The sequence below is a fragment of the Sorex araneus genome, chromosome 5, assembly GCF_027595985.1.
Source record: "Sorex araneus isolate mSorAra2 chromosome 5, mSorAra2.pri, whole genome shotgun sequence".
NCBI classification, from domain to species: domain Eukaryota; kingdom Metazoa; phylum Chordata; class Mammalia; order Eulipotyphla; family Soricidae; genus Sorex; species Sorex araneus.
Genome location: NC_073306.1, coordinates 197,608,034 through 197,635,489, shown reverse-complemented (window position 1 = coordinate 197,635,489; position 27,456 = coordinate 197,608,034). Strand labels below are relative to the sequence as shown.

Genomic DNA, 27,456 nt, shown 5'->3' with positions numbered 1-27,456 from the left:
GATTTGAGTTGTAGAAAAATGTGCTTGATGCTAACTTGATGGGACCTTTTGTTCTAATGGAGACACCTTTAAGGAATTGCTTCTGTAATGTAAGAGCAGCCCTAAAGATTTGTAAGTACAGAGGATAATCACACAAGTGACCAATGGTATGACTAAGGCGGCTGAGATAGACATGGGATGAAGATACAAAAGAAACACAGGACGAGGAACTTACAGAGGCATACAATTAGTAAGGAAGGACTAAATAGAAGTGCAAGGTAGTAGAGGCTTAGGAGGCAAATGACTAAGGCAGATGAAGCCTGTCCCAGGAGCTTGGAGAAGATGGGTGTAGGCATGAATGCCTCCCAGATGTTTCATACAGATGTTGTGTAAAGAGCAGACCTCATCAGAGAGCCAGGAAGATAGCTCAAAGGGCCATATACATGCCGGGCATGCACCAGGTCCTGAGTTCATCCTCTGCAACAGAGGCCAACCTTTAGCACCACTGGATATGGTCCTTGTGGCCCCAAGTACTGCTAAATTATTCTGGAGACCCCCAGCACTATTGGACCTGAGCAGCACCATATCCCCAGGCCCCAACTATAAACCACCGGCTCAATTGTGGAGATCACCCAGAAAGTGCCCTGCGTCCCCTGAGCACTGCTTAGGAGCACCCGTGTTCCTCCCACCCCAAATCCCTTCCCCCAAACAGACCTCATCAGAAGAGAGTTAAGGTCAGAAAAGCAATGAGGAACAGGATGGAAATGGAAGTATGTATTTCTCTGTTTATGGGTGAGTACTGTATTGGGAATGGAGAGCACAGATGAGTTATGTACATGCACACAGACAGACAGACACTATTTTCTGCCAGGCTTTCTGCTCAGCAAGTCACATACATTAACTCGTGTGAGGTGATTACTTTAGTTAATCTTCATAACAACTTTTTAAGACACGTATTATTATCTCAGGTTTTCGGTTGATAAAATCGAGTCTCAGAGAGGTAAAGTTATTTGCCTCAGCTCCTAATTGTTTTAAGCAACAGAGTGAACGTGCAGTCCCTGACTCCAAATTACATCCTTTTATGAAAGATCGAACCGACTAGGGTAGAAAAGGAAACCTGTTTTTAATATCGAACAGATTACAAATGCAGAGCGCCAGGCTCATGCGTGACATACAGATGCCATGGTCAGAAAAAGGGAGAGAAAAGACAGATAAAAATCTGCCTTAATCAGCCACCAGAAGCTTTAGTCTCTCTAGTAGTTTCTCTAGTCATTTCTCTTTCAGAGTTTTTCACGGGAATGACATCCAGTGTCATTCTGGCTCTATGTGATTCCAGATCCTCTTCTGTCAAAAGAGTGTATCAAAGGTTTACTTTGACTACTGGGCTGGAAGTTTGAAGAATAATTCTGACGATGGAGTCCCAAATGATAGGGTGCTTTTATAATGTATGACAAGTTTCCTAAACAAGAGGATTTTTAATTTTTTTAAGAGTACAGTTAAGGCTCTACTATTTAAGTTATAATTCACAAATGTTTTTAATATCGAACATTCCTCTTCCAACAATTTAGGACTTACTACTGAGAAGCTAAGGTTCTTCATAGTTTCTCCTCTTTGTTTAGGATCTGCTGTTCACCTCCTTTCTCCATCTGCTCACTCTCTACACAGACTTAGAAATGTGTTGGTCCTTCAAGACTGATCGCAAAAGGATTTTGAGATACCTGATACCTGCACTGTTACTATTTAAAACCTCTGAAAGTCATAATTGATTTTTTCATACTTAATCATGTACTCAATCATTCCAACTACCCTTTTAAATTATATCTACCATCTTGGTACCTCTTATTACCTTCACCCATTACCGCCCTGGTCTACACCCCATCTTAGGTAATTTCTTATTTGGATAATTACAATAGCCTCCTAATAGGTATCCTATTTATACACTTACCATTCTAAGGTTTATTAACTATTTAGTGGCCATAGTATCTTCTCAAAATGGAAGTCAAATATCACTTCTTTGCCCCCAATCCTATGCCTTTACATTGCACTTAAGGCAGAATCTAAATTACTTTCCAAAATCCTACATGAAGGGGCACTCTCCTGCTATGTCTTGAGTGTTTCTTCTAGTTATTCTCCCCTTATTTATTCTTTTCTGGTTACAGTAGCCTTCTTGAAGCTTGGAGCTCTTTGCAATCATTGCACAACATGTCTGGATGGTTCTGCCCCACATAGCCACAGGCCCTTTGCTGCACTTAGCTCATATTGGCAGTGAGGCTTCTCTGGACACCCTTTCTATGGAATCTCCATGCACAGTTCTTTAGAGTGCCTTGTCTTAACCTATTTTGGAATACCAAACATTACTCCAATATATTGTGTGAATATGCATAATTTTATTAGCTATTTTCTTCAATCAGAATGTTAAGTTTCTTGTGAATGTTTATCAATTGAGGTTACCATGTCAACATAAATATATTTATGACAATTCCTGACATGAATATACCTCCAACCCCTCTTCTCTGACATGAATATACCTCCAACCCCTCTTCTCTATAGCCCTCAGTGCTGCTCTGGCTTCCAGGAACTTCTCAGGTTTCATCCCAGGTTCTGCCAGCAGAAGACTAATCATGATTCCTGTGGTACTCTTTATGTCAACCAGGAGTACCATCTCTGGTGCACAACTGACATTGCCACTAATTGTATGAGGCACTACTGGGTGTTGCACAAAAACTTATTAAAAGAAATGTCAGGAAAAATAGATATGTATGCAGATTTTTCTAAAAATCTATGTAACAAGTCTAATTTCTCAAATAGTTTTATTATATGAGTAACAGTAGCACTGTAGCACTGTCGTCCCGTTGTTTATCAATTTGCTCGAGTGGACACCAGTAACGTCTCCACTGTGAGACTTGTTGCTAATGTTATTGGCATATTGAATACGCCACGGGTAGCTTGCCAGGCTCTGCTGTGCGGATGAGAAACTCTCGTCTGGGTAGCTTGCCGGGCTCTCTGAGAGGGATGAAGGAATCAAACCCAGGTTGGCCACGTGCAAGGCAAACGCCCTACCCGCTGTGATATACACAATAATTTTATTACAGATACTTTTAAATACTCCCTCTCCATCCTATATCGTAAGCTGGAACTTGGATATACTGTAGTAGTTGAAGAGCTAGTGTAAGATCTGTCAGATAGTGATGGTGATATAATCAAAGATTAATACAAAACAAAATGCTGTTAACCATGTAGCTTTGAAATTTGCTATTATACTTTCTTTAGGGATAAAATAAAAGCAGCAATGGGGCTGGAGTGATAGCACAGCAGGTAGGGCGTTTGCCTTGCACGCGGCCAACCTGGGTTCAAATCCCAGCATCCCATATGGTCCCCTGAGCACCGCCAGGAGTAATTCCTGAGTGCAGAGCCAGGAATAACCCCTGTGCATCGCCAGGTGGGATCCAAAAAGCTAAAAAAAAAAAAGCAGCAATTTCATGCCCCCAAAGAAAAGCATTAACTAAGAGCAGTACAGGACAGTGGAGACCGTAAGCGCAGAAGTTCTAATTCCCTGGCTATGAATCCTTTCTGGGCTCATTACTGTGTTATCTTGGGCAAGATGCCCAGTCTCAGTGTCCTTGAAAGATGGGGAACACTAAGAGTGCATACATTCTATGGTTATTGTTAAGAATTAAGTGAACAATTTATGTAGAAGTTTGAGTATAGATTCTAGCACACCGTAAACACTTTGCAGTTATGAGCCATTATTATTTACTAAATGAAGAGCAATTCCAAATAATTCCAGAGAAGAGTATTCCCTGTAAAGAAAGATGCTCACATCTCTACCTTAGTTCAATTTTCTACTACATTTACCTCCCACTTCTAAGAACACTGGCTACTTCATGACTGAGGTGAGGTGGCATGGAATTGTAGTGTAGGGAAGGGCAACATTTGCCCCTCTGGATGACATCTGTAACACTGATCTCCAGACAATTTCTTCAGCTCAGGAGGAATTCCACTATTTCAATCTCAGGGAGAGAAGAAAGAAGAAAAAATGAAGAAGAAAATGGAACAGAGAGTTAGGGGAGAAGAGAAAATCCAATAGATAAAGAAAGGTGTGCTAGGGGAAAATGATATCTAAACACAAAGAAACATGCAGACACAAGTGCAAACATGGAAACTAAATGTCTAATGGTGGATAAATGAGTAAGAGGATGCGGCATGTATACATAATGGGAAACCATTCTACAAAGTTTTACAAAGATTAATTTTGACACTTTGACAGCAACTTGAAGGTATAATGCTTAGTGAAATTAGTCAGATGGAGAAAGAAAAATATTTAATTTCACTTATATGTGACGAAAGATAAAATACTTGGGCAAAAGAGGTAACTCACATGTTAGAGAATATGTGTAGCATGTGTGAGGTGCTTAACTCAATGCCCACAAGATGTTACAAGCACCACTTGGGATGGCAAATATGTTTAAAAATAAAGACATAAAAGCAAACAGCAACAGTAACAACAACAAAAAATACTTCTTGGTTTGGAAAAGAGACTGATAGTGACCAAAAGAAGGTAGAAAAATGGATGAAGATATCAACTGTAGGACGGTGGACAGAGAGAGATTAGACTCTTGGTAGTGATCCTAATGCAGTAGATACAAATATTGATTTATAGCACTATCACTGTATCGCTGTCATCCTGTTGTTCATCGATTTGCTCAAGCGGGCACCACTAATGTCTCCATTCATCCCTGTCACATGCTAGTGTAGTGCGATGTTGTATTGGGGGCTCTTTCAGGGACAGGGGAACGAGGACCGTTGTTGTTACTGTTTTTGGCATATCGAGTACATCACTTGATAGGAGCTCGCCAGGCTCTGCTGTGCTTATAGCACTATATATCTGAAAACCTATACACTATTAAGACAATATTTCAACAAGAACTTGATATTAAAATCAAACATAAATATTTACAATGTTTCTGTCTCCTTTTCTTAACAACTATATGACCTCAGGCCATATCTGATACAAAATGTCATTCTTAAAAGGAGCTGAATGAAAAACAGCAGTCAAATAATTAATAATGGAAATGATTAAAAACAGGCACCTATATTTTCTAACATATAAAAGAAATGAAATGATTTTTGCTTTTACAGACTATCAAATTTTCAACTACTGACATATTTCCAACATCCCCCTAATGTAGTAACTGATTCAATTACTTCTTAAAAATAAATCTCACCAGTATAATCTTAAACTGGGTCATTCTGTTTATTTCTCTCTCTTAATTTTTTTGAGTCAGAACTTCTATGAGGTAATTGGTTTCAATACTTGTTTTTCCCTACATATATTTTGTTTATCTTGGCTATAGCTATAGTGAAACTTTCACCGATACTTGCTAAGCACAGCCACAATTTCCCCATGGCAATTTGCAGCCAAATGCTACCTATAAGGTGAGTGGCATAGCCCAAGTTCAAGTCCCTCCCTCTCAGCTGTGGGATCATCCCTCACCTCAGGTTAAGTTCTGATGAACAACCTGAAAAGCAACATGTCAAAACCTATCACTAGCCTGCAACTCAGGATGGCTGAGTCATAGCCTGGCTGGCAAGACTATACTTTATACCATGTCCAGGGTTCAGGCCCCATGAACTAGCAGGCTGGCAAGAATGATGTATCAATCATATGGGTACATTTATGATAATATCAGAAAGACCTGATAGTCCCAAAGTTTCTGTCTTTCTACATGCTCATGTAGTCCTACTCAGTTGAATTCAAGATGCACCAAACATCAGAGCTAAAGCAGCCGACGATTTCACTGAACCTGATAACAACCAAGACGGTCAGTGAAGATATAAAGTTGTCAGGTTCCAATAAAAAAGAACCTCTCAAAGAAATTTCAAAGGGCTGGAGAGAGAGCACAGTGGGTAGGGTGCTTGCCTTGCATGCGGCCAATCTGGGTTCAATTCCTGGTATCTCATATGGTCCCCTGAGCACCACTAAGACGAATTCCTGAATGCAAAGCCAGGAATAACTCCTGAGCATTGCCAGGTGTGGCCCCAAAACAAAACAAAAAAACCTTTTCAGTCTCCCAGGCTGTTATTCTTTTCTGTTTATTATATATTTTCTCTTAGTTATTTCCTTATATATTTTGATACACATACTATGATTTAAACCAGTGTTTCTCAACTGAGGGCCATATAGCTCCATGTGGGGCCCAAGTATATTCCAAGGAAGCCACAGATGAAAATCATTTAAATGCGGGTCCATGGCAAAAAAACAAGGGGAGTCTATTGGTAGGATGCGGGGTGGGGGGAGGGAGGGTGTCATAGGAAGAAAACAAAGAAGGGGACCACAGAAGTTGAGAAAAAAATTGAGAAACACTGACTTAAACTACCCAGTGAACCTGAAATCTATACGTCTGTGGGACCCAGCATATGCACCCACCCAAAAAAGCTCACTTAAAATATTTTCAGAATTAATCTGGGGAAGGAAAAAAAATCTTGCTAAAGATAAAAGTGTATGGAAACAAATGACTTAAGACCATAAAAATATCCTGGAGGAGAATCACAACATGTGGCTCCCTTGCCCTATGAGTAGTCAAGGTTATGACGTGCAAACCTCCTGGGTTTTTATTTTTGGCCTCAAGCCAACTATCAGAGGCTGCCTGTGCCTTCTAGGAGCTTGTTCAATATGGAGAAACTCTGCAGCCAATACACCATACTATAAAGTTTTCAAGAGGCAAAATGACAGGAGGAAAAAAGATTTAGGTCAGGTTTAAAATGAAATACATTCTATTCTTTCAAAAGTACAAATAAACTATTGATATCTGACACTAATGATTGAACATAAAAACTAAAATAGAGAAACCAGATCAGTTATAAAACTGTATATCAGCTCCATGTGTAGCTAATATTTACCCATAGACTCAAAATCACAGATCACTTGGACACACATGTCCATAGACTGAAGGCCCCAAAGTTGACAAGAATCCTTTGAATGACATCCTGTGAGGACAGCAATGTGCTCTTGGATAAGGCACATCTGTATTTTGCTTTTGAAGACTCTTTGTGCCCATAGTGTGTGTATGTGTACAAATACATATATACACACAAACTCATATATTAACACATATACATACTGTGTATGAGATTATCCCGCCCACACGGCAGAGCCTGGCAAGCTCCCCGTGGCGTATTCGATATGCCAAAAACAGTAACATTATTATTACATATTGATTACACAATGGAGATGTTACTGGTGCCCGCTCGAGCAAATCGATGAGCAACAGGATGACAATGATGTTACAGTGAGTGACAGTGACATACTGTGTATGTATATATGTACATATATATACACATACACACACTGTGTATACACAGACACACACTGTACATATATATGCATATATATAGTGTATGTGTATCCAGTTTTTCTTTTTCCTTTTATCTTTTTTTTTTCAGTACAGGCTCAGTTTGCAGATCTGGATCTTGTCTCATGTACCCTGTAATCTCATATATGCAGGTACAAATACTTAGGAGATTTCCACATATCTGTACTTTCAATTTTACTTAACACTATGTGATAAGTTGGGTAAGCCATAAGCTAGCTGATAAATATATTCAAAGCAAAAATGCAAATTGTGAATTATTTAAAAAATGGCATCATTCAGCTGTTAGAAAAAAGGAGGTCAAGAATTTTGTAGTTAAGTGGATGGGCATGAAAAGTTTCATGCTGAGTGAAATGAGTCAGGAAGAGAGAGACAGACATAGAAAGATTGCACTCATCTATGGTATATAGAATAACAGAGTGGGAGACTATCACCCAAGAACTGTAGAAATAAGTACCAGGAGGTTGACTCCATGGCTTCGAGGCTGGCCTCACGTTCCGGGGAAAGGTCAACTCAGAGAAGCGATCACCAACTACATTGTAGTCGAAGGCCATGTGGGGGAAGGGAGTTGCGGGCTGAATGAGGGCTAGAGACTGAGCACAGCGGCCACTCAACACCTTTATTGCAAACCACAACAGCTAATTAGAGAGAGAGAACAGAAGGGAATGCCTTGCCACAGTGGCAGGGTGGGGTGGGGGGGATGGGATTGGGGAGGGTGGGAGGGACACTGGGTTTACGGGTGGTGGAGAATGGGCACTGGTGAAGGGATGGGTTCCCGAACTTTGTATGAGGGAAGTATAAGCACAAAAGTGTATAAATCTGTAACTGTACCCTCACGGTGATTCTCTAATAAAAAATAAATAAAATTTAAAAAAAAATGGCATCATGTATTCCTTTCAGTTTGTCAAGACACAGCTCCAACAAAACATGACCCTGATATTTTTTCTATCAGAAAATACATATTTGGGGCTGGAGCGATAGCACAGCGGGTAGGGCGTTTGCCTTGCACGCGGCTGACCCGGGTTCAATTCCCAGCATCCCATATGGTCCCCTGAGCACCACCAGGGGTAACTCCTAAGTGCAGAGCCAGGAGTAACCCCTATACACTGCCGGGTGTGACCCCAAAAAAAGCAAAAAAAATACATATTTATTTATAACTTTTACTTGTGGGGGCACAGCCTGTGATGCTCAGGGATTATTTCTTATTCTTCACTCAGGAATTATTTCCAGTGGTGCTTGCTGGGACCATATGGGATGCCTTGGATCAAACCTGGGTTGGTCACAGCATGTAAGGGAAGCGCCCTAACACACCCTACCTGCTATACTATGGCTCCTCCCACAGAAAATTCATATTTATTTCTAGTATAAAGTGCTTTCACTTACTTTACTATAGTCATGTCTTATTAGCACCTAAGATTCCTAGACTATAGTGAAACCTTAATACAGGTAAGTATCTGACAGAGATACTAGCTAAAATAGATTGGGGGTCAGGAATCTGGAATCATATTTGTCTTAATAGGCTCAGTTTTGTCAACAATAAATTAGAAAATGAATTTGGTTATACTTGGTTTATTAACATTATTATTACACATTGATTACATGATTACAATAGTGTTAAAGTTCATAGTATTGATGTACAAAGTCACTACACTCAGCTGACCTCTTTTCCTTCAGAACTTGCTGATTAGTAGCTTAGTAACATCTCTGAAGTTTTTTTGTACTTGCAAAGTAGAATTATTTTTTTCTTTACTGATCTGCTTGTTTGTTCGGGAGCAAAACCTGGCAGTGCTCAGGGCTTATTCCTGGTGCTCAGCTACCACTCCTGGCAAAGCTTGGGAGACCACCTAGTGTGCATATAGGACAAACACCTACCCTTTGTACAATCTCTCCAGCCCCTCTTCCCTTACTTATTAAAAAAATAGAGTTTATTACCTTCAAAGTCCACATCTCCGACTAATTTTGTCTTTCCCGTCACAGGGTCAGGGATATAATTGATACCCACGTCAATTACAGCAGCACCATCTTTAACCATATCAGATGTAATCAGCTTTGGAACACCTGAAAGCAAGAGAGAGTTGTATAACACTGGAGAATACTTTGTCCAACTGCACGGATTCATGCATAAAATGTTTTATTATCATGGTTTTTAAATAAATACACAAAACACTGTTTCTAAGAAAGGAAGGTCAACTGTACTTGGATATTTTTTTCTGAGTAAGCAGAACAAAAGTAATGCAAGAGATTTCTGTGGATAGAATTCTGATAGGAGTTATCCTTTCCCAGACTTCTTTCAATGGAGATGTGCTTGAAGAACCACTTTAATTATTTCATATACTACAATAGAATGCCCCTGTGCCAGGCTGTCTTCACCGGGGCCCCCTTGGAGGGGGGCAGGTTGAGTTTCCCTCCCCGCCCCAAGCAGAGCCCCAGCAACTGAAAACCTCCAGAACCCAGCCTCAGCCATGCTCAAGGGCCCTCTCCACATGCTCGGATGAGCCTCAGCCATGAAGGAACCGACAGAGGAACCCAGCTAAGTGGGACCAGTGGCTGAGATCTTTAAGTCTGCTTGGATCAGGACTGGGCCTCATCCACCCAGATCCCCCGTTTTCCAGTAGCTTGGCAGTCACACCCACAAACTGCCCCCATGCCATGTAATCTCATCAACGTCCAAGAAACAGACTATAAAACAAAGCTCCCAGAAGAGAGCAATGCAGAATCTCGCATGGCAGAGCCTGGCAAGCTACCTGTGGCGTATTTGATATGCCAAAAACAGTAACAATAATGGGCCTCATTCCCTGACCCTGAACACGACAGGGATGAATGGAGACGTTACTGGTGCCCGCTCGAGCAAATCGATGAGCAACAGGACGACAGTGATACAGTGATACTACAATAGAATGAGGAGATTTGGGACATAATACTATCTCCTGCTAAAGATAAGGGGTGCAAGGAAAAAAATGGGGAAAATTAAGAGAGTAATCATTAATATTCATCAGAGTTGTAATAAAGTGACAAATACTATACAGCTTATGCCACTTATGTCACTTTCCATATACTTTATCTTATAGCTTTCTGTTGTTTTTCTTATTTTTCTGATTCGTTATATCAATATATAACTCAGAAATAGAAAATTCTACTCGCTGTTTCTTCATTCCAAATTAAAGAGCTCTATACCTATCTCCAATTAAGTTGTCATTTCCTATTACTATTTTCAAGTTTTTTTTTGGGGGGTCACACCTGGCAATGCACAGGGGTTACTCCTGGCTCATGCACTCAGGAATTACCCCTGGCGGTGCTCAGGGGACCATATGGGATGCTGGGAATCGAACCTGGGTTGGCCGTGTGAAAGGCAAATGCCCTACCAGCTGTGCTATTGCTCCAGCTCCTATTTTCAAGTTTTATTTCAAGTGTAACAGTACCAGGCAACTAATGTCCCTCTTTCTTCTTGTTAATGGTTAACAAACCACCCTCAATCTCAGTGATTTAAAACAAGCAGTTACGATGATGATTCATGATTCTGTGGATTGACTGAGCTCGGCTGAACTGCCCCTGTGTGGGGTCCCCCTGGAGTCAGACAGAGGAGACCGAGATCATCTAGAGCTGTGGCCAGGCAGAATGTACAAAGTGGCTGGACCACAGGCTGCGAATGATGCTAATGGTGAAGGAGTCACCTACGTCTGTTAACTGGAGCACACAGACACGTCCCCTCTGTGTGGCTTGCAAGCTGTGTTGCTTGCTTCCGAGAGTTAGTGCTTCAAGGGCTAGGAAGCAAAGTTGCCAGACTTTTAGGATTGGAATGTGGAGACTGGCACATGCCTTTTCTGCAGTATTCTGGGGTCAAACATGGCAGACCTCTTCCACATCAGTTTGACGAGGAGAGACAGAGATTCTACTTCTCTCAACAGGAGAATCTAAGAGTCTGTGGCCATCTTTGCAGCATATTACCTCGGATGAATATTATGCCTCAAAAGTAATTTTCTCACTGATAGCTTGTATCCTTTATAAGAAAGAGTTTCCTGTTAGAAGATTTCCTTCAGTATCTGAGCTATTCATTAAAGCACTTTATATGGCTTAAGTATCATCTTAAAAGATGGTGTTCAGTGTTAGTAACAGTGTAAAGGCTCTGTGACAGGGAGACAGTATGGTGAATAGGTGCTCGCCTTGCATGTGGCTGATGCCCTGGCTGCAAATGGCCCACAGTACTGCCAAGAGTGATCCCTGAGCACAGAGCTAGGAGTAAACCTGAGCACCACTGAATGTGGCCCCAAAAACCAAAACTAAGCAAACCACCATGAGATGCCATTTCATCCTTTTCACACCCATTACGATAAACAATTTAAAATAAAAATCAAAAGGCCAGGGGAGAGCTCAGTACTGGAGCACATGTCTTGCAAGCATGAGGCTTGAGTTCATTCCAAGAACTACTGCACATACTAATCACTTCTGTTGGGATTCTCAGAACCTGAACAAAGCCTGTAATCCCCAGCACTCAGCAAACACTGCAACTAAGTGTGTGAGCATTGCAACTGTGCATAAACACCACAATTAAGTCTGCAAGCAATACAACCAAGTATATGTTGTTCCGACTATCACAATAACAATAAATGAGAAAAAAAGAAAGGAAAGAGAAAAATATTCTTTCTCCTTCAGTAAAACACATGAAAATAACAAGTGTTGGCAAGGATGCAGAGAAAAATGAAACTGGTGCATTAATGGTGGAACTATAAAATGGTGGAAAATAGTACGATGGACCCTCAAAAACTTTAAAGTAGACATACCAAGTGATTCAGAAACTGTAGCTACTTCTTGTATATACCCAAAATAATTCAAAGCACAGACACTATGAGTAAAGATATTTGTATATCTATAGCAGAATTATTCATAATAGAAAGTGAAAACGGACTCAAGTGTCCACTGATGGGTGATAAACAGCATGTGATATATACATAGAGTATGTGTGAAGGAAGGAAATTCTAAAATATGCAACAATAAGAATGAGCCTTGAAGATTTTATGCTAAGTAAGTCACTAAAGCACAAATATCGCAAATGCTTTCATGTGAGGTATGAATATCTTGTAAAGGACAGAAACTGGTAGTCACAAAGTAGAAAGACTGTTGTAGAATGTCAAATTTTATGCTATGTATATCATGTCACAGTAAAAAACAAAGAAAACCCTAAATAAGAAAAACAAATCTGTCAGCACATTTTCAAAGTATTTATAAATAACTTCTGAGAATGCATTGGTGGGATTGGAGAGATAGTACAGCAGGTAGGGTGCTTTTCCTTACACATGCCAACCCAGGTTCAATTTCAGTCCTCCTACATGCTTTCCTGCCAGGAGTGTTCCCTGAGTACAGCCGAGTGTGACTCAAAAAAAAAAAAAAATCTTTGGCATTGTGATTCTTATGTTATCTCTGTCTTTCTGCAGGCCGACTTCCTAAGTGTTAGTCCATGCAAGAAGCAGAAATCTCACAGCGGTCTTTGGCGCTTTCTACCTCTGACACAGTGGTAAGAAAAACCTCAAGCTAGGATAGTGAAGGATCAAATCTTGAGGTGGAGAGCTCAATCATTTCAGCCAAAGCTTAAGACAAAAATTCAGCATCTAAGTAATCACTAGCTGATGTAAGATGAGCAAACTCAGTAAAGATCAGTAAAGGTCACCATAAGTGAGCAATTAAAAATTAATTAAAAATGTATTATTATTGAAATAGACTGCATTTTTATACCACAATACAAACTCTATATTTGTAAATATAGACACTATATTTGATCTATATTTGATCGGACTGGGACTCTTCCACCCAGATTCCCCCATTTTTCAGTAGCTAGGTGGCCACACCCAGAAACTGCCCCCAGCACTGTGTAATCCCATCAATGGCCAATATCCAGAGACAATAAAACCAAGCTCCCGGAAAAGAGCGACGAAGAGTCTCTTGCCCCCACACCTGGCTTTCTTCACCGGGCCCCTCGGAGAAGCTGGGTTGAGTTTTCCTCCCCACCCTGAGCAGAGCCCTTGCAGCTGAAGAACTCCGGAACCCAGCCACAGCCATGCTCAAGGCCCCTCTCCACACGTTCGGATGAGCCTCACTCATGAAGGAACCTGCAGAGGAACCCAGATGTGTGGGACCCGGAACTGAGATCTCCAAGCCTGCTCAGATCAGAACTGGACCTCTTCCGCCCAGATCCCCTATTTTCCAGTAGCTAGGTGGTTACACCCAGGGACTGCCCCCGGCACTGTGTAATCCCATCAATGGCCAACATCCAGAGACAAAAACCAAGCTCCTGGAAGCACGAAGCCACTTTGCAGTGTGACATCTTATAGCCTAGTTCTCCCTCTCAGAGAACCTGGCAAGCTACTGAGAGTTTCCTGTCTGTATGGGAGAGCCTGGCAAACTCCCCATGGCATATTCATATGCCAAAACCAGTAACAATGATAAGTCTCAGTCCCCTGACCCTGAAAGAGCCTCCAATGTGGCAGCATTTTGAAAGATGAGTAAAGAGAGGCTTCTAAAATCTCAGGGCTAGGACGAATGGAGATGTTACTGAGACTGCTCGAGAAAATCAACTATTGATGGGATGATGATGAAGATGATGATATTTGCAAATGACATAAAACTAAATAAAATAGTGAGCTGCCATTTAGAATGACAGACTCTAAGCAGCAAGAAAATTCTGAAAGGGAACAAACGTAAAATTTTGTTCAGATACTAGCTTTATTTAAAAGTCATTAAAACAGGGGTGGCATCGGCCCCGCCTGCTGCCGAGAGTGAATCCAGACCCAGCAAAACTACTTTCAGCATGGGCAGCTCCTCGCAGAATGTCTCCAGCCTGAGAACTAAGCCTCGGCCCCATGCCCGCCCAGGAGGGGAAAGGTATTTCTCTCTCTTGCTTCTTCCTTTCTGGAGATGAAGGGCGTGGTGACCGCCATATTATGACGACCACAGATGGGGTTTACAAGCTTGCAATGATCCAATATCTGGAAGAAATCTCCCTGGACTTAGTTGTTAAAGTACAGAAATACAAAACCGCGCTACCTCATTTCTCTTCACAACAGGTCTGACTCTAGTGGGGTACTCCTAACAATAATAGTGAGGTTTGTGTTGAAATATTGAATGTAACCAAAGTAAACAGAAAGTAAAGTGAAACTTATCAGTTACAAGGCAGAGGGGCGTGGGGAGAGCGGGATGGGAGGTGTACGTGTGGGGTTTGGTTTTTTTTTTTTGGTGGTGGGATATGGGCACTGGTGAAGGGATGGTTGTTTCAGCATTGTATAACTGAGACTTAAGCCTGAAAACATTGTAATTTTCCACATGGTGATTCAATAAAATAAAATTCTTATTAAAAAAAAGTCATTAAAACAGTAACAACTGGGAACTGGGAAGATAAAACAGGGCTTAAGGTTCCTGCCTTGCACGTGGCTCACCCAAGAATTATCCTAGGCAACCTCCTGTGGGCTTCTGAATTCATAGAGCCAGAAGAAAGTCCTGAGCACAGCCAGGTATGTCTTCAAAATATCTCTCTCACTCTCCTTCTATTTCTGTCTCTATCTATCTATCTATCTATCTATCTATCTATCTATCTATCTATCTATCTATCTACATTTTTTACTATATTTACATATATTCATACTATATACATATAAATTTAATTTTATATATGATAGTGTCCAAATATAATAATCCAATAAAAAAGTAATGTTTCCACTATATGTTGATTGAACCCTCTGGAAAAACCAGTAGCATTTCAACTGGTCCAAAGAATAATCCAGAGAAGAATAATACAGCAGATCTAGAAATCATGTCACACAGAACAGGTGACATATACTTGGTCGGTTTAAATACTTACTATTGGTCTGAGACAGGATCGAAAGAAAACTTTTTGCTGCAATGTAGAGCAACTACATACACCATTAATTCAACTAACTTAGTTTTTTCCTATGACAAAATCTTCTCAATGACGGAGCAGGTATTTTTTGCATTCTGGCATAGGCTCCTTATTCTGTAGACATACTGGACAGGCACCAGTTCACATACAGAATTCCACTGAAATACAGGGATGGTTAAAAAAAACTCTGACATTTATCTCTGGAAAATGAAGCATAAAATCAACATATAAGTCCATAATACAGTGGTACTCTCATTATGTTGAAATGAATAGGGAGTCAATTTAGTCTATGTTTTCAGAAGGAAATCTGAAGAAAATAAGGGAATAAAATTAATTTTGGCTTAACATAAGGATATGTTAAATATGTAATCCCATCAATGGCCAACATCCAGCTCCTGGAAGAACACGGCCTCGGGATGACAGTGATACAGTGAAACAGTGATTTTAAATATGATAAAGTATGTCAAAAAGAAAAACTTTATTCTGTCTTCACTCTTTATTGCAAATATTCCCAGTATGGTAAGGGTGGAATTTAACTGAAAAAGTTAGTGTTTTCCATTCTGTGAGTGAAATACTTGTTTTTTTTTTCCCAAATTATTATTTTTTATTTATTTTTACAACCAATTTATTTTAAAATTATCGAATTAGAGAAAATAATATTACATATTGTATCTAACACATTAATTTATATAAAGAGACATACAAAATTTCTATTTCAGGTATGTTAAATTTTCCAGTTTATCCACTTGTCTTTTTTTTTTGTGGGGGGGTCACACCGGCAATGCACAGGGGTTACCTCCTGGCTTTGCACTCAGGAGTTACTCCTGGCAGTGCTCAGGGGACCATATGGGATGCTGGGAATCGAACCCGGGTCGGCTGCGTGCAAGGCAAACGCCCTACCCGCTGTGCTATTGCTCCAGCCCCGATCCGCTTGTCTTATAGAGAAAATTACTAGTAGTTTAAAGCTGCAATATGCTTAAATTCTTATCACTTAATAACAGCAAATCACATTAAAAGCTACTTATTAAAGTTGAAAATGAAAAGTGATTTCAAGTGTACATTTCCCAAAAGCTATTTTTTTCTGTGATAATTCCACAAACACCTACTCTTAATTACTACATAACTTGAATATCCAAGCATTATATGTGAAAATTGAAACTAATCCTCATAATTTACTGTAACTACGATTCCTTTCATCAACCTGGCTTTATAATTCCAGGAAACTTGCTGAGAAAAAATAAACATTGCAAGTAATTTTACTATCTTAGGAATGTTCTGAAATTCATTTTAATTAGTATCAAACCATTTGACTTTTTAAAATTTTAATTTATTATTGAGATACAATTTATAAATTATGTGTACAACATGAACATTGGCTACTTCTGTGTACTGAGAAATAACACATATCTAGTTAACATCTATTACCACAGTAAGTGTTTTTTCTTTTTTATTTATTTATTTTTTAATTTTACTGAATCACTGTGAGACAGTTACAAGCTTTCATGTTTGGGTTACAATCACACAATGATCAAGCACCCATCCTTCCACCAGTGCACATTCCCCACCACCAATATCCCTGGTATATGCCCCCTTTCCTACCCCTTCCCCTGCCTCCATGGCGGACAATATTCCCCATATTCTCTCTCTACTTTAGGGCATTATGGCTTGCAATACAGACACTGACAGGTCATCATGTTTGGTCCATTATCTACTTTTGGCACTCATCTCCTATCCCGACTGATTCCTCCAGCCATCATTTTCTTAGTGATCCCTTCTCTATTCTATTTGTCTTCTTCCCTCCGTTCATGAAGCAGGCTTCCAGCTATGTGGCAATTCCCCTGGTCCTTGTATCTACTGTCCTTGGGTGTCAGCCTCATGTGATGTTATTCTATACTCCACAAATGAGTGCAGTCCTTCTATGTCTGTCCCTCTCTTTCTGACTCATTTCACTTAGCATGATATTCTCCATGTCTATCCAAGAGATGAAGTCATAAAATTTGCTTATAAACAAACCATTGTTTATCATTACCATTGTTATCAGCAGACATATCAAATGACTGCTTATTTTCCAAGACTTAGAAACATATGCCTCAAAAATCTTCATCTGGGTCAGAGGGATAGTATAGCCATCAGGCTGCTTTCTTGCACTTGGCTTTATCTGGCTTCAATCCTATGCATCAACATGATCATCCAGCCCCTCTCTGAGTGCAAAGCCAAGAAGAATCCCGGAGCACTGCTAGATATGGCTCAACTCCCCTTGCCCCAAATGATTCCCCCCAAAACAAAACAAAAAAAATCTTTGTTGTGTTAACCAACCTAACTTATTATTAGGTTGTGTTATATTAGGACCAATCATAATATATTATGATCTCCCCAACAAATATGGGGAGATCCAGGGCCCCCCAAATTCTCAGGTACAGTGTGATCTAGGGAGACCCATGGCCCCCACAAAATTCTCAGGTACTGTAAATTCCCAGGTACAGTGTGTGTACAGTGTGAGGACGCAGAGATGTGGTGCTGTTCGAGCCCTGCAATGCTGGGGATTATCTGGGTCACCCCAGTGGTGTTGAGGGCGCAGGAGGAAGGGTTCCTGGGTTGTACCCAGTTGATGCTCAAGGGACCATGTCATTTTGGGGGCAGAACCAGGGTTGCCCACAAGCAAGATATGATCTTTAACCCCTGTACTATCTCTCTGGCCCTCTTTATTCAATCTTTGTTGTTATTGTTTGAGCTCACTAAAATATGTACTATTTAACGTCTAACAAATAAAAGCAAACAAATTTCTCCATTTTCTATATAATTAAGAATTAACTGTGGGGCTGGAAGGATAGCACAGTGGGTGAGGCATTTGCCTTGCATGTGGCCAAACCGGGTTCAATTCCCAGCATCCCATATGGTCTCCCCAGCACTGCCAGGAGTGATTTCTGAGCGCAGAGCCAGGAGTAACTCCTATGCACTGCTGGGTGTGACCAAAAAAGCAAAACAAAACAAAACAAAAGAATCAACTGTATTGGTTGTACAGATCTTAAATTGATATGACACTATTGTATGCGGACTGAAATACTTAAGCCTATTTACTACTGTTTTTTTCTGACTTGTTTCTAATGAATTCATTTTTAATGCACACAGACAATATCACATTTAAAAATCTTTTATATATTTTCTACATATCCAACTTTGCACCATACTTTCAAATGCTATTAGCTAAATTGGTTGTATCGGGAGAAGAAAAAACTTGCTGTGTGGCCCACAGAGACTAGCACACATCCAAAAGAACAAAAGCAACCGCTGTTGGAGAGGATGTGGGGAGAAAGGGACCCTTCTACACTGCTGGTGGGAATGCCGGCTAGTTCAGCCCTTTTGGAAAACAGTATGGACGATTCTCAAAAAACTTGAGGTTGAGCTCCCATTTGACCCAGCAATACCACTGCTGGGAATATAACCCAGAAAAGCCAAAAAGTATAGCCGAAGTGACATATGCACTTATATGTTCACCGCAGCACTGTTTACAATAGCCGGAATCTGGAAAAAACCCGAGTGCCCTAGAACAGATGACTGGTTGAAAAAACTCTGGTACATCTATACAATGGAATACTATGAAGCTGTTAGAAAAAATGAGGTCATGACATTTGCATATAAGTGGATCAACATGGAAAGTATCATGCTAAGTGAAATGAGTCAGAAAGAGAGAGACAGACATAGAAAGATTGCACTCATCTGTGGAATATAGAATAATAGACTATAAGACTAACGTCCAAGAATAGTAGAAATAAGTACCAGGAGATTGTCTCCATGGCTTGGAGGCTGGTCTCTCATTCTGGGTAACTCAGGGAAGGGACCACCAAGTAAAATGTGGTTGGAGGTCATGTGGGGGAAGGGTGATGCAGGCCGAATACAGACTAGAGACTGAACACAATGGCCACTCAACACCTTTATTGCAAACCACAACACCTAATCAGAAAGAGAGAGAACAAAAGGGAATTCCCTGCCATAGTGGCAGGGTGGGGTGGGGGGAGACTGGACTGGGGAGGGGAGGAGGGATGTTGGGTTTACTGGTGGTGGAGAATGGGCACTGGTGAAGGGATGGGTTATCGAACTTTGTATGGGGGAAACATGAGCACAAAGATGTATGGATCTGTAACTGTACCCTCATGATGACTCTCTAATTAAAAATAAACTAATAAAAAAAAAACAACTTGCTGTGTGGAATCTGTTGGGTTTTTTTTCTGTAGTAAAATCAACCCTTCCTGGAGAAACTGTAAAAATTAACCTCCATGAGCTGAAAGGATTTAGCTCCTTCTCACCTCTGCTCCTAAGAGAACATCATGGCAGAGCCCTCCTGAGCATCTGTAAATATAAATTCAAATTTGTCTTATCAAATCTGGATGGTATATTTGGAAAGCTAAGATTCGGCAATCTTGAGGATCCATACAAGTCTGATTAAAAACTAGAGGTCATGATGTCAAAAAACACTCAGAAACTCTGATTACCTTTGTGGTTGCTTGAGCCTCCTGCGGGGAAGCTGTTATGTCTCTCCCACTGGGTAATGAGGTAAATTTGTACTGAGTATAAATTCAGGTTTCCTTCCATTTAGGATCTCTAAGTGCCCCCCCTCTCCACCCACGAGGAATAAGAAACCCTTTCAGAAAACCTTTATATTTTCCACACAGAACTGACAGATGCTGACGCTGGTGGAGGTCTTATCACACACAACACAACTTGCCTTTGCCCCTACATTATTTTTTTGTGTATTTGTAAAGAAAAAGTTCATAAGGAGGGCAGAGACTAAGCTAGATAAATTCATTCCTCAAACTAACCCTGCTACCTTTGTTATCCTTTGAGCCTCAAACTCCAGGGACTGAGAAATTCATAAAGTTATTTATCTTCTAAAACCTAAACACTTCTGTGAAAAAAAAATGCCTTAGATAACAGATATTTTTATGAAAACTTAGTATGTTTTGTCTAGAAAAATCTCTTCCAACCATCCTGTCTGTAGGGAAGTCCGAATCAGTCAGGCATATAGCTGAGGAGAGGCCACTGTGAGCTAAGGAGGGCGGGAGACACACGTAACACTTTGCACTGATCAATCCTAGACTTGATTTGCCTTTGTTTCAACTCAAGGCCACTCTCCCTCTGACACAGATGCTCTTCTTACATCAGTTTACACTATAACCCAAACTTTTCATACTTATCTAAGTTATATTATTTCACCAAGGTCAATTTAAGATTATAATAGTTATTCTCAGGAACTTTTGATATAAGTAAAAGTGCTTTAGAACATGAAGAAAATGCAAAGCATCAAGTTGACTGCATTTTTAAAATACTTTTGAGAAAGTTTCAAAAAGTTTTAATATAAAAATTACTTCCTCAAACCAAAATTGTTCCCTTGTTTTAGTCAGGCTTTTTCTTTTAAAAAAAAAGTGAAAAACTGGAAATGATCTATTTGAGAACTTTTTCAAATAACTGCCCAAGTCTAATTGCTTTTACCTTGTTATTTCTCATCCCCTCCCCATCTTTCACCATTTTCTTCTGACTTGCTTCTTTTCCCTCCTGCATGGCCCCAAACTCCCAAGTTACAATAACCCCAGAAAGTTACATTCTCTCAGAGCATAGAAAGCTATTTTTGTTTTAAGATTTAAACTCATTTTGGTTTTTTTTTTGTGTTGCTGTTGTTGTTGTTTGTTTGCTTTACTCGTCAATGCTCGGTGCTTACCCTTGGCTCTGTGTGCAGGGCAGATACTCTACCCACTGTACTATCCCTTGGGCCATCTAGTTTCACTGGATTCTGAACTGAAATCCAGTGTTACATGCTTTTCAACATCTGGAGAGATTTTTCAAAGAAGTTAGAAATAGCTTTTGGAAGATATGACTCATGGATTCCAAATGCAAAGCCAGTAGTACAGATATTCATTCATATGTAAAAGAATGAAATGAAATGGTAGATGCAAAACTTCAAACTGGCTAAGAAATCAGAGGGTCTTAGTAAATATATACATAGATCTTTTGGAAATGATCCTCAAACTCACTCCTGTGAACTTTGACTTTAAATAAAGGCTCCATCTGGTGGGAGCTTCAGACATGAAACTCTAGTAGGGTTAGAGAGCAGAGGAAATAAATATGGATGTAGATGGAGACTCACTAAACAAGAAAAGTTACAACGGAGGGGCTGGAGCGATAGCACAGCGGGTAGGGCTATTTGCCTTGCACGCGGCCGACCCGGGTTCGTTCCCCGGCCTCCCATATGGTTTCCCCAGCACCGCCAGGAGTAATTCCTGAGTGCATGAGCCAGGAGTAACCCCTGTGCATCGCTGGGTGTGACCCAAAAAGAAAAAAAAAAGTTACAACGGAGACAATGCTATTGCAGAATTATAACTATTCTTACTAAACATTTTGAAGGAGCCTAATAAAGACTCTGAATAAAGGCATCTCTTACAGATAAAATAGATATTCCCAACAATTCAACATCAATAAGGCAGATCTCGGTGGACATGTGAAGATATTATAAATAGAAAAAAATTAACAAACTAAAAGAACAAGTCATGTAATTTGTTGCTTGAGGAAGAAAAGGAGAAGGAATTCTATTTCATTCCTAAATTCAAAAAAATTTCTTATATGAGAATAACACAGTCATTGATTAGCCACAAACTCTGCTCTATTTAATACTTGGAATAATAATAAGGCAGAGAATTTCTTGCCCGCACGCCTGGCTATCTTCCCTGGGGCCCCTCGGAGGGGATGCGCTCCAGCTTCCCTCCCCACCCCGAGCAGAGCTCCCAGCTGCCAAAGACCACCAGAACCTAGCCACAGCCATGCTCAAGGCCCCTCTCCACACGTTCGGACAAGCCTCACGCATGAAGGTACCAGCAGAGGAACCCAGGTGTGTGTAATCCCATCAACGGCCAACATTCAGAGACTTAAAAGCAAATTCTCAGAAGCGCACAGCCACGAAGCGGCCACACAATATCTTATAACCTACTTCTCCCTCTGGGAGAAACTAGCAAGCTACTGAAAGTTTACTGCCCACATGGGAGAGTCTCGCAAGCTTCCCATGGTGTATCCATATGCCAAAGCCAGCAACAAGCTGGATCTCGTTCTCCTGACCCTGAAAGAGCCTGCAATGGGGCATTGTTGGGAAGGCCGTGTAGAGAGAGGCTTCTAAAATCTCAGGGATAGGATGAATAGAGAGGTTACTGAGACTGCTCGAGAAATTCGACGATCAATGGGATTTCGTGACTCGTGATTCGTGACTTGGAATAATCCTCAGACCCTGTACATGTGCTGAGTTACAGAAAGGTGCAGTCTTTCTTCCTCTGTGACCTGCTAACTTGAGCAACAGATGTCCACTGAAATGAATTTTCAATAAAAATAGTATCTTAATGGTCTCTTAAAATCCCTGTGAAGGGGCTGAAGACATAGTATAGAGAGGGTAATGTACTTTCCTTGCCTGCAACCAACCCAGATTCAACTCCTCGCACCACATTTAGTTCCCTGTGCACAGAGTGAGGAGTCAGCCCTGAGCACTATCAGATGTGGCCCAAACCTCTCCTACCTTTCCCCCACTAAATCATAATAAAATAAAATCCCTGAGCTTTACCGATTCTTTGTGAGTCCACAATTAATTTGAACATTGATTTAGGTTTATTGGAATCTGTATGTCCAAGTCAAGCCCAAACTGAAGATTTCAAATCTGGCCTTGGGTATACTGGTGATGTGTGAGAGTGTATAGCTATATGACCAAAGCACAGATTCAACACCACTTAAAGCATGCCAAACTACAAACACCAAACTTTGAAATGTGCCTGTCAAGGTGGCAGTGGAGGCTGAAGGGTGCATGGAAACACGGGTAGAGAGAAGCTGATGCTGGTGGTGGGACTGGTTTTGGAATATTATATGCCTAAGACTCATCTATCAAAAACTGTACATCACAGTCCTTTAAATTAAAAAGTTTTAAAATTCTAGTTTATAACTATAATATATATGCTAAAGTTCAAAGTTGGTTTATGAAGGTAAACTGCTTATGTTTTTCTCCCCAAGCAACTTAATACATCTATGAATTAATTTCTGGCAGAAGAAAAAGGCCTATTATTAATGTAAGTTTGCAAAAATAATTGGTATAATTATTTAAACTCCTCTCATAAAAGACTTAGTAAGATACTTTATTTATGATTTCTATATTCTGGTCAAAGAAAATCTCTGGTAAGTAGATCAATCAATGCCTAATCTTCATAAAATCACTATTTCAAAGGTAGTGACTTTATTATTAGGTGATTACAAATTTTCTCTATTATGATTCCTTATATAACATATATGAAATAACTAAAGTTATCTTATAAAATATACTGAATAAATGTAACATATTAAAAGCATGCCAATATCTAAAACGTACCCAAGACACAATTCTATAGCCCAGGGTCTAATTTTTCCTTGATATGAAGGCATAGCCATTGAGCAAATATAAAACTGTATTCTGTTGTGATTAACTAGAACCCCAGTCGGGGATCTGGGATGAAGAGATATTACAGTGAGCAAGATGCTCGCCTTGCAAATGGTTCTGTCCCTGACCAGGAGTGATCCCTGATCACAGAATCAGGAACAGGCCCTGAGCACAGATGGGTGTGACCTAAAAATCAGGAAAAAAAAAGAAAAAAGAGAGAGAAAAATTAATCCCAGCTAGGTACTTCCATGTGCCTTCTTAACAATATCAGGTTTTTAGTTCACATAAAACTTTAAAAAAAGTAATCCTTTCCCCGTGTTTCCCTCTATCATGGTCATCTTTAAGTCTTTATGAAATGGCTCGGTTCATTCAGCCTGATAAAAGGAAGCACTACATTTACACATCAATTTAATTAGTAGAGTTCAAAGGACTGTGCTAACATTATCTAATTAAACTTCACAACAATTCAGTGAAGCAAGAGAAGGTTTACCTATTATCCTATTCACAGAAGAGAGATTTTGAGGTGCTGAGAGGCTAAACGATTTCTTAGTTTCACAATGATGAGTCAGAAGTGAGGCTGGGAACAAAACCAGAACCTTGTTCAGATATAAAAGTAACACCATGGAAATGCTTATTCAGGTGGGTCACTCCTTCAGCTGGAAGTTGTCCTACTACATAAACAAGAGTAATTGCAATGGAATTTATATGAATGTGTATGTTTCTTTCTAGATCAGAGAAACTTTCTTCAGCATTATTTGCTTTGGATACAGTCGTATGATGGCTAAATGGATCCTACCTCAATGTAACCTACTTTAGTAGTGAGAGTGCCTCAGTGTCTAACTCCAGGGATCCTGCGAATATTCCTAGGAATCCTCAAGAAGTTTTTATAAGCCAGTAAGTCAGTGGCAATGACCACAGGGAAAATAATATTTGCTCACTCTTTTTCTTTCCTGTTTCTTTGGTTCCTAGATAACTATTTGGTTCCTAAATAACTATATAAGAGTCCAGTTTCCGAGTGTCAGCAAGACCCTGGTCTTTGTCATAGCTGATCATGTAGGGTCTGACATTCCATTGTTCTCGAAAAAGCAGAGAGTCCCTCAAAGTAGGTCCCTTAGCTTTTGTCTTGAATCATCTCTCTGCAAAGCTGAGAAGATCTGTGATGGAAGCATATTTTTCCTTTCTTCCTCCCATCAACCTAAGACTGTTCCCTCCAAATAGACACTGGAACATATGTAGCATGGAAAGAGGTTTAAAGTCAATGGGACTAGACAAGCAAGCACAGTATCAGCTTCATATTAGATGGAATATTAAGAGTAAATGAAGTAAGTTTTAAACAAAATTTAACCTTTCTTGGGGCTGGAGAGATAGCACAGCGGGTAGGGCATTTGCCTTGCACGCGGCCAACCCGGGTTCAAATCACAGCATCCCATATGGTCCCCTGAGCACGGCCAGGGGTAATTCCTGAGTGCAGAGCCAGGAGTAACCCCTGTGCATCGCCAGGTGTGACCCAAAAATAAATAAAATAAAATAAATTAAATTTAACCTTTCTTTTGAAAGGGGCAATGTTTTCCTATCTCAGTGTATAAAATTATCAACACATGGGAAAAAGGTACTAAAAGAAAACAGATGTCCCCAGGTGGTGGAAAATGTACACTGGTGGAGAGACGGATGTTCAATCATTGTATGAGTGAAACTTAAACATGAAAGTTTTTTAACTGTAGCTCATGGTGATTCAACTTTTAAAAAAAGAAAGAAAGAAAACAGATGGTGGGGGTGGAACAATTCTATGGTCAGTCTCATAGGTTCTCCCAGAATTCAGTCTAAAAACCAATGAGTCTAATTTCTCAGTTTAAAGAATTTGCTCCTGAAGTCTAGATACCATATTGTCTAGATACCATATACAAATAAGGCATGATATTTAGAAAACACAAACTTTTTAAAATAAACCATGATATTTCCTTTATGCATAGTATTAGAACTTCCTTTGTCTAACTCCTTTAAGCACTGAAACAGCCACTAAGACCATCTGTATTGACTCAATAAAGTGATACAGACAAGAAAGAGAAACAGAGAATAAAGTATTCCCTGGCTTTGGACTCAAAAGTCTAGCACTTTAAAAATACAGATTCAAACTAAAACATGGAGAGCCTTACATTAAAACATTAGAAGATTTGAAAGAAGTGCTGAGAGTGTAGACTTACAGGTTCCCAGGCAGGGATACCATTAGCAAGCCTTGGATATATTTGGAGACAATTGGCAAAAATCTCAGTATTGGTTTATGATATCCAAAAGGGTGTCTCACAGCTTGTAAAAAGGCTGAGAAAGCTGCATGGCCCCAAATAATTAAATGGTTCCAAGGAGCATCTAAGTAAATTCCTAAGATAAAGCCACTGGAAACAAGTGCACTGGAAAGGCAAAAATGTCTGGTACCTCCACAGTGCAGGTGAATATCTCTGTCAAAGGACCAATGGGATAAAAGCTATCATCCAGGATGCCAGCATAGGACCTTGAAAACCATGTGGCCCTAACATGTCTGGGTACTTACATGTAATTTCAGGGAAAACAAAAGGAGAGACCAAATAGAGGAAGTGCTTTTCTACTACTTAAAATTAACTTTTACAGGGTAGTACACAAGAAATTAATAAAGTTAGAAGGGGATATTAATAAGATACATAAGAAGAGAATGGACTGGATAACTGTAGTAAGTCAGCAACTTACTAACATATTTTTAGAATTAAGTTTAACCTACAAATACCAAACTCAGAAACAAATGTTTAAAGTACTCGGGAAGGCCAATTAAACATAGACTCTCAACTCATTCTTCTCAATTCAGAGGTCACCAAGCTTTAGAGCTGGAGAGATAGTAAAGCCGGTAGAGCTTTTGCCTTGCACATTTGACCCACATTGAATCCCCAGCATCGAACCATGCAGAGTCAGGAATAACCCCTGAGCATCGTCGGGTGTGACCCAAAAAGAAAAAAAAAAAAAAGCAAACAAGCAAAGAAAAAAACAGAGTTCACCAAGGTTTTTCTGGATCACCTCACTCCATGGTAGATTTTCAAGTCATTATCGAGGGTAATCAAAGAAATCACCTTAATTGTTTCTTCTGTCTTAAAGATCACTTTCCTAAGCTGTTAAATAATTAGTGGAAGTAAAATGCAATTTTCAGGTTATTTTTTTTAATTGAATCACCATCAGATAGTTACAAGCTTTCATGTTTGGGTTATAATCACACAATGATCAAACACCCATCCCTCCACCAGTGCATATTCCCCACCACCAATATCCCTGGTATACCCCCATTTCCGACCCTCCCCCTCCTCTATGGCAGACAATATTCCCCAGACTCTCTCTCCACTACCTGCAAAAAAAATGAACTCTGACTTCTGTCTAATACCAGGCACAAAAGTCAGATCAAAGTGGATTAAATTTTCAGTTTTTTCAGGTGAAAGGTAAATCTAATCTGTTGCTACATCTCTGTCATAGAAATCTTATGATACCATTATTATAAATACTTTTATACAATGACAGTTCATACTGATACTTTAAAACCTAGACTATTTCTTAAAATGTCTGCCCATTATGTAGATGCATGCTAATTTATGTCATTCTTGACTGGTGAATACTTATTTTTCTTTTTTTTAATTTTAATTTTTTTTTATTTTAAATTCTTTTATTGATTCACCATATGGAAAGTTACAAAGCTTTCAGGTTAAAGTCTCAGTTATACAATGCTCAAACACCCATCCCTTCACCAGTGCACATATTCCACCACCAAGAATCACGAT

General features: G+C 39.9%; 1 protein-coding gene across 2 annotated transcripts in view; it reads right to left on the bottom strand.

Annotated features, from left to right (window-relative positions):
* Window positions 1-27,456, bottom strand: part of MTHFD2L (methylenetetrahydrofolate dehydrogenase (NADP+ dependent) 2 like) — a 109,530-nt gene that overhangs the window by 16,972 nt on the left and 65,102 nt on the right. For both annotated transcript variants that reach the window (XM_055139079.1, XM_055139080.1), the window contains one exon: window positions 9,282-9,407. In XM_055139079.1, coding sequence (XP_054995054.1) covers window positions 9,282-9,407 — 126 coding nt within the window. The remainder of the gene's footprint in view (window positions 1-9,281; window positions 9,408-27,456) is intronic.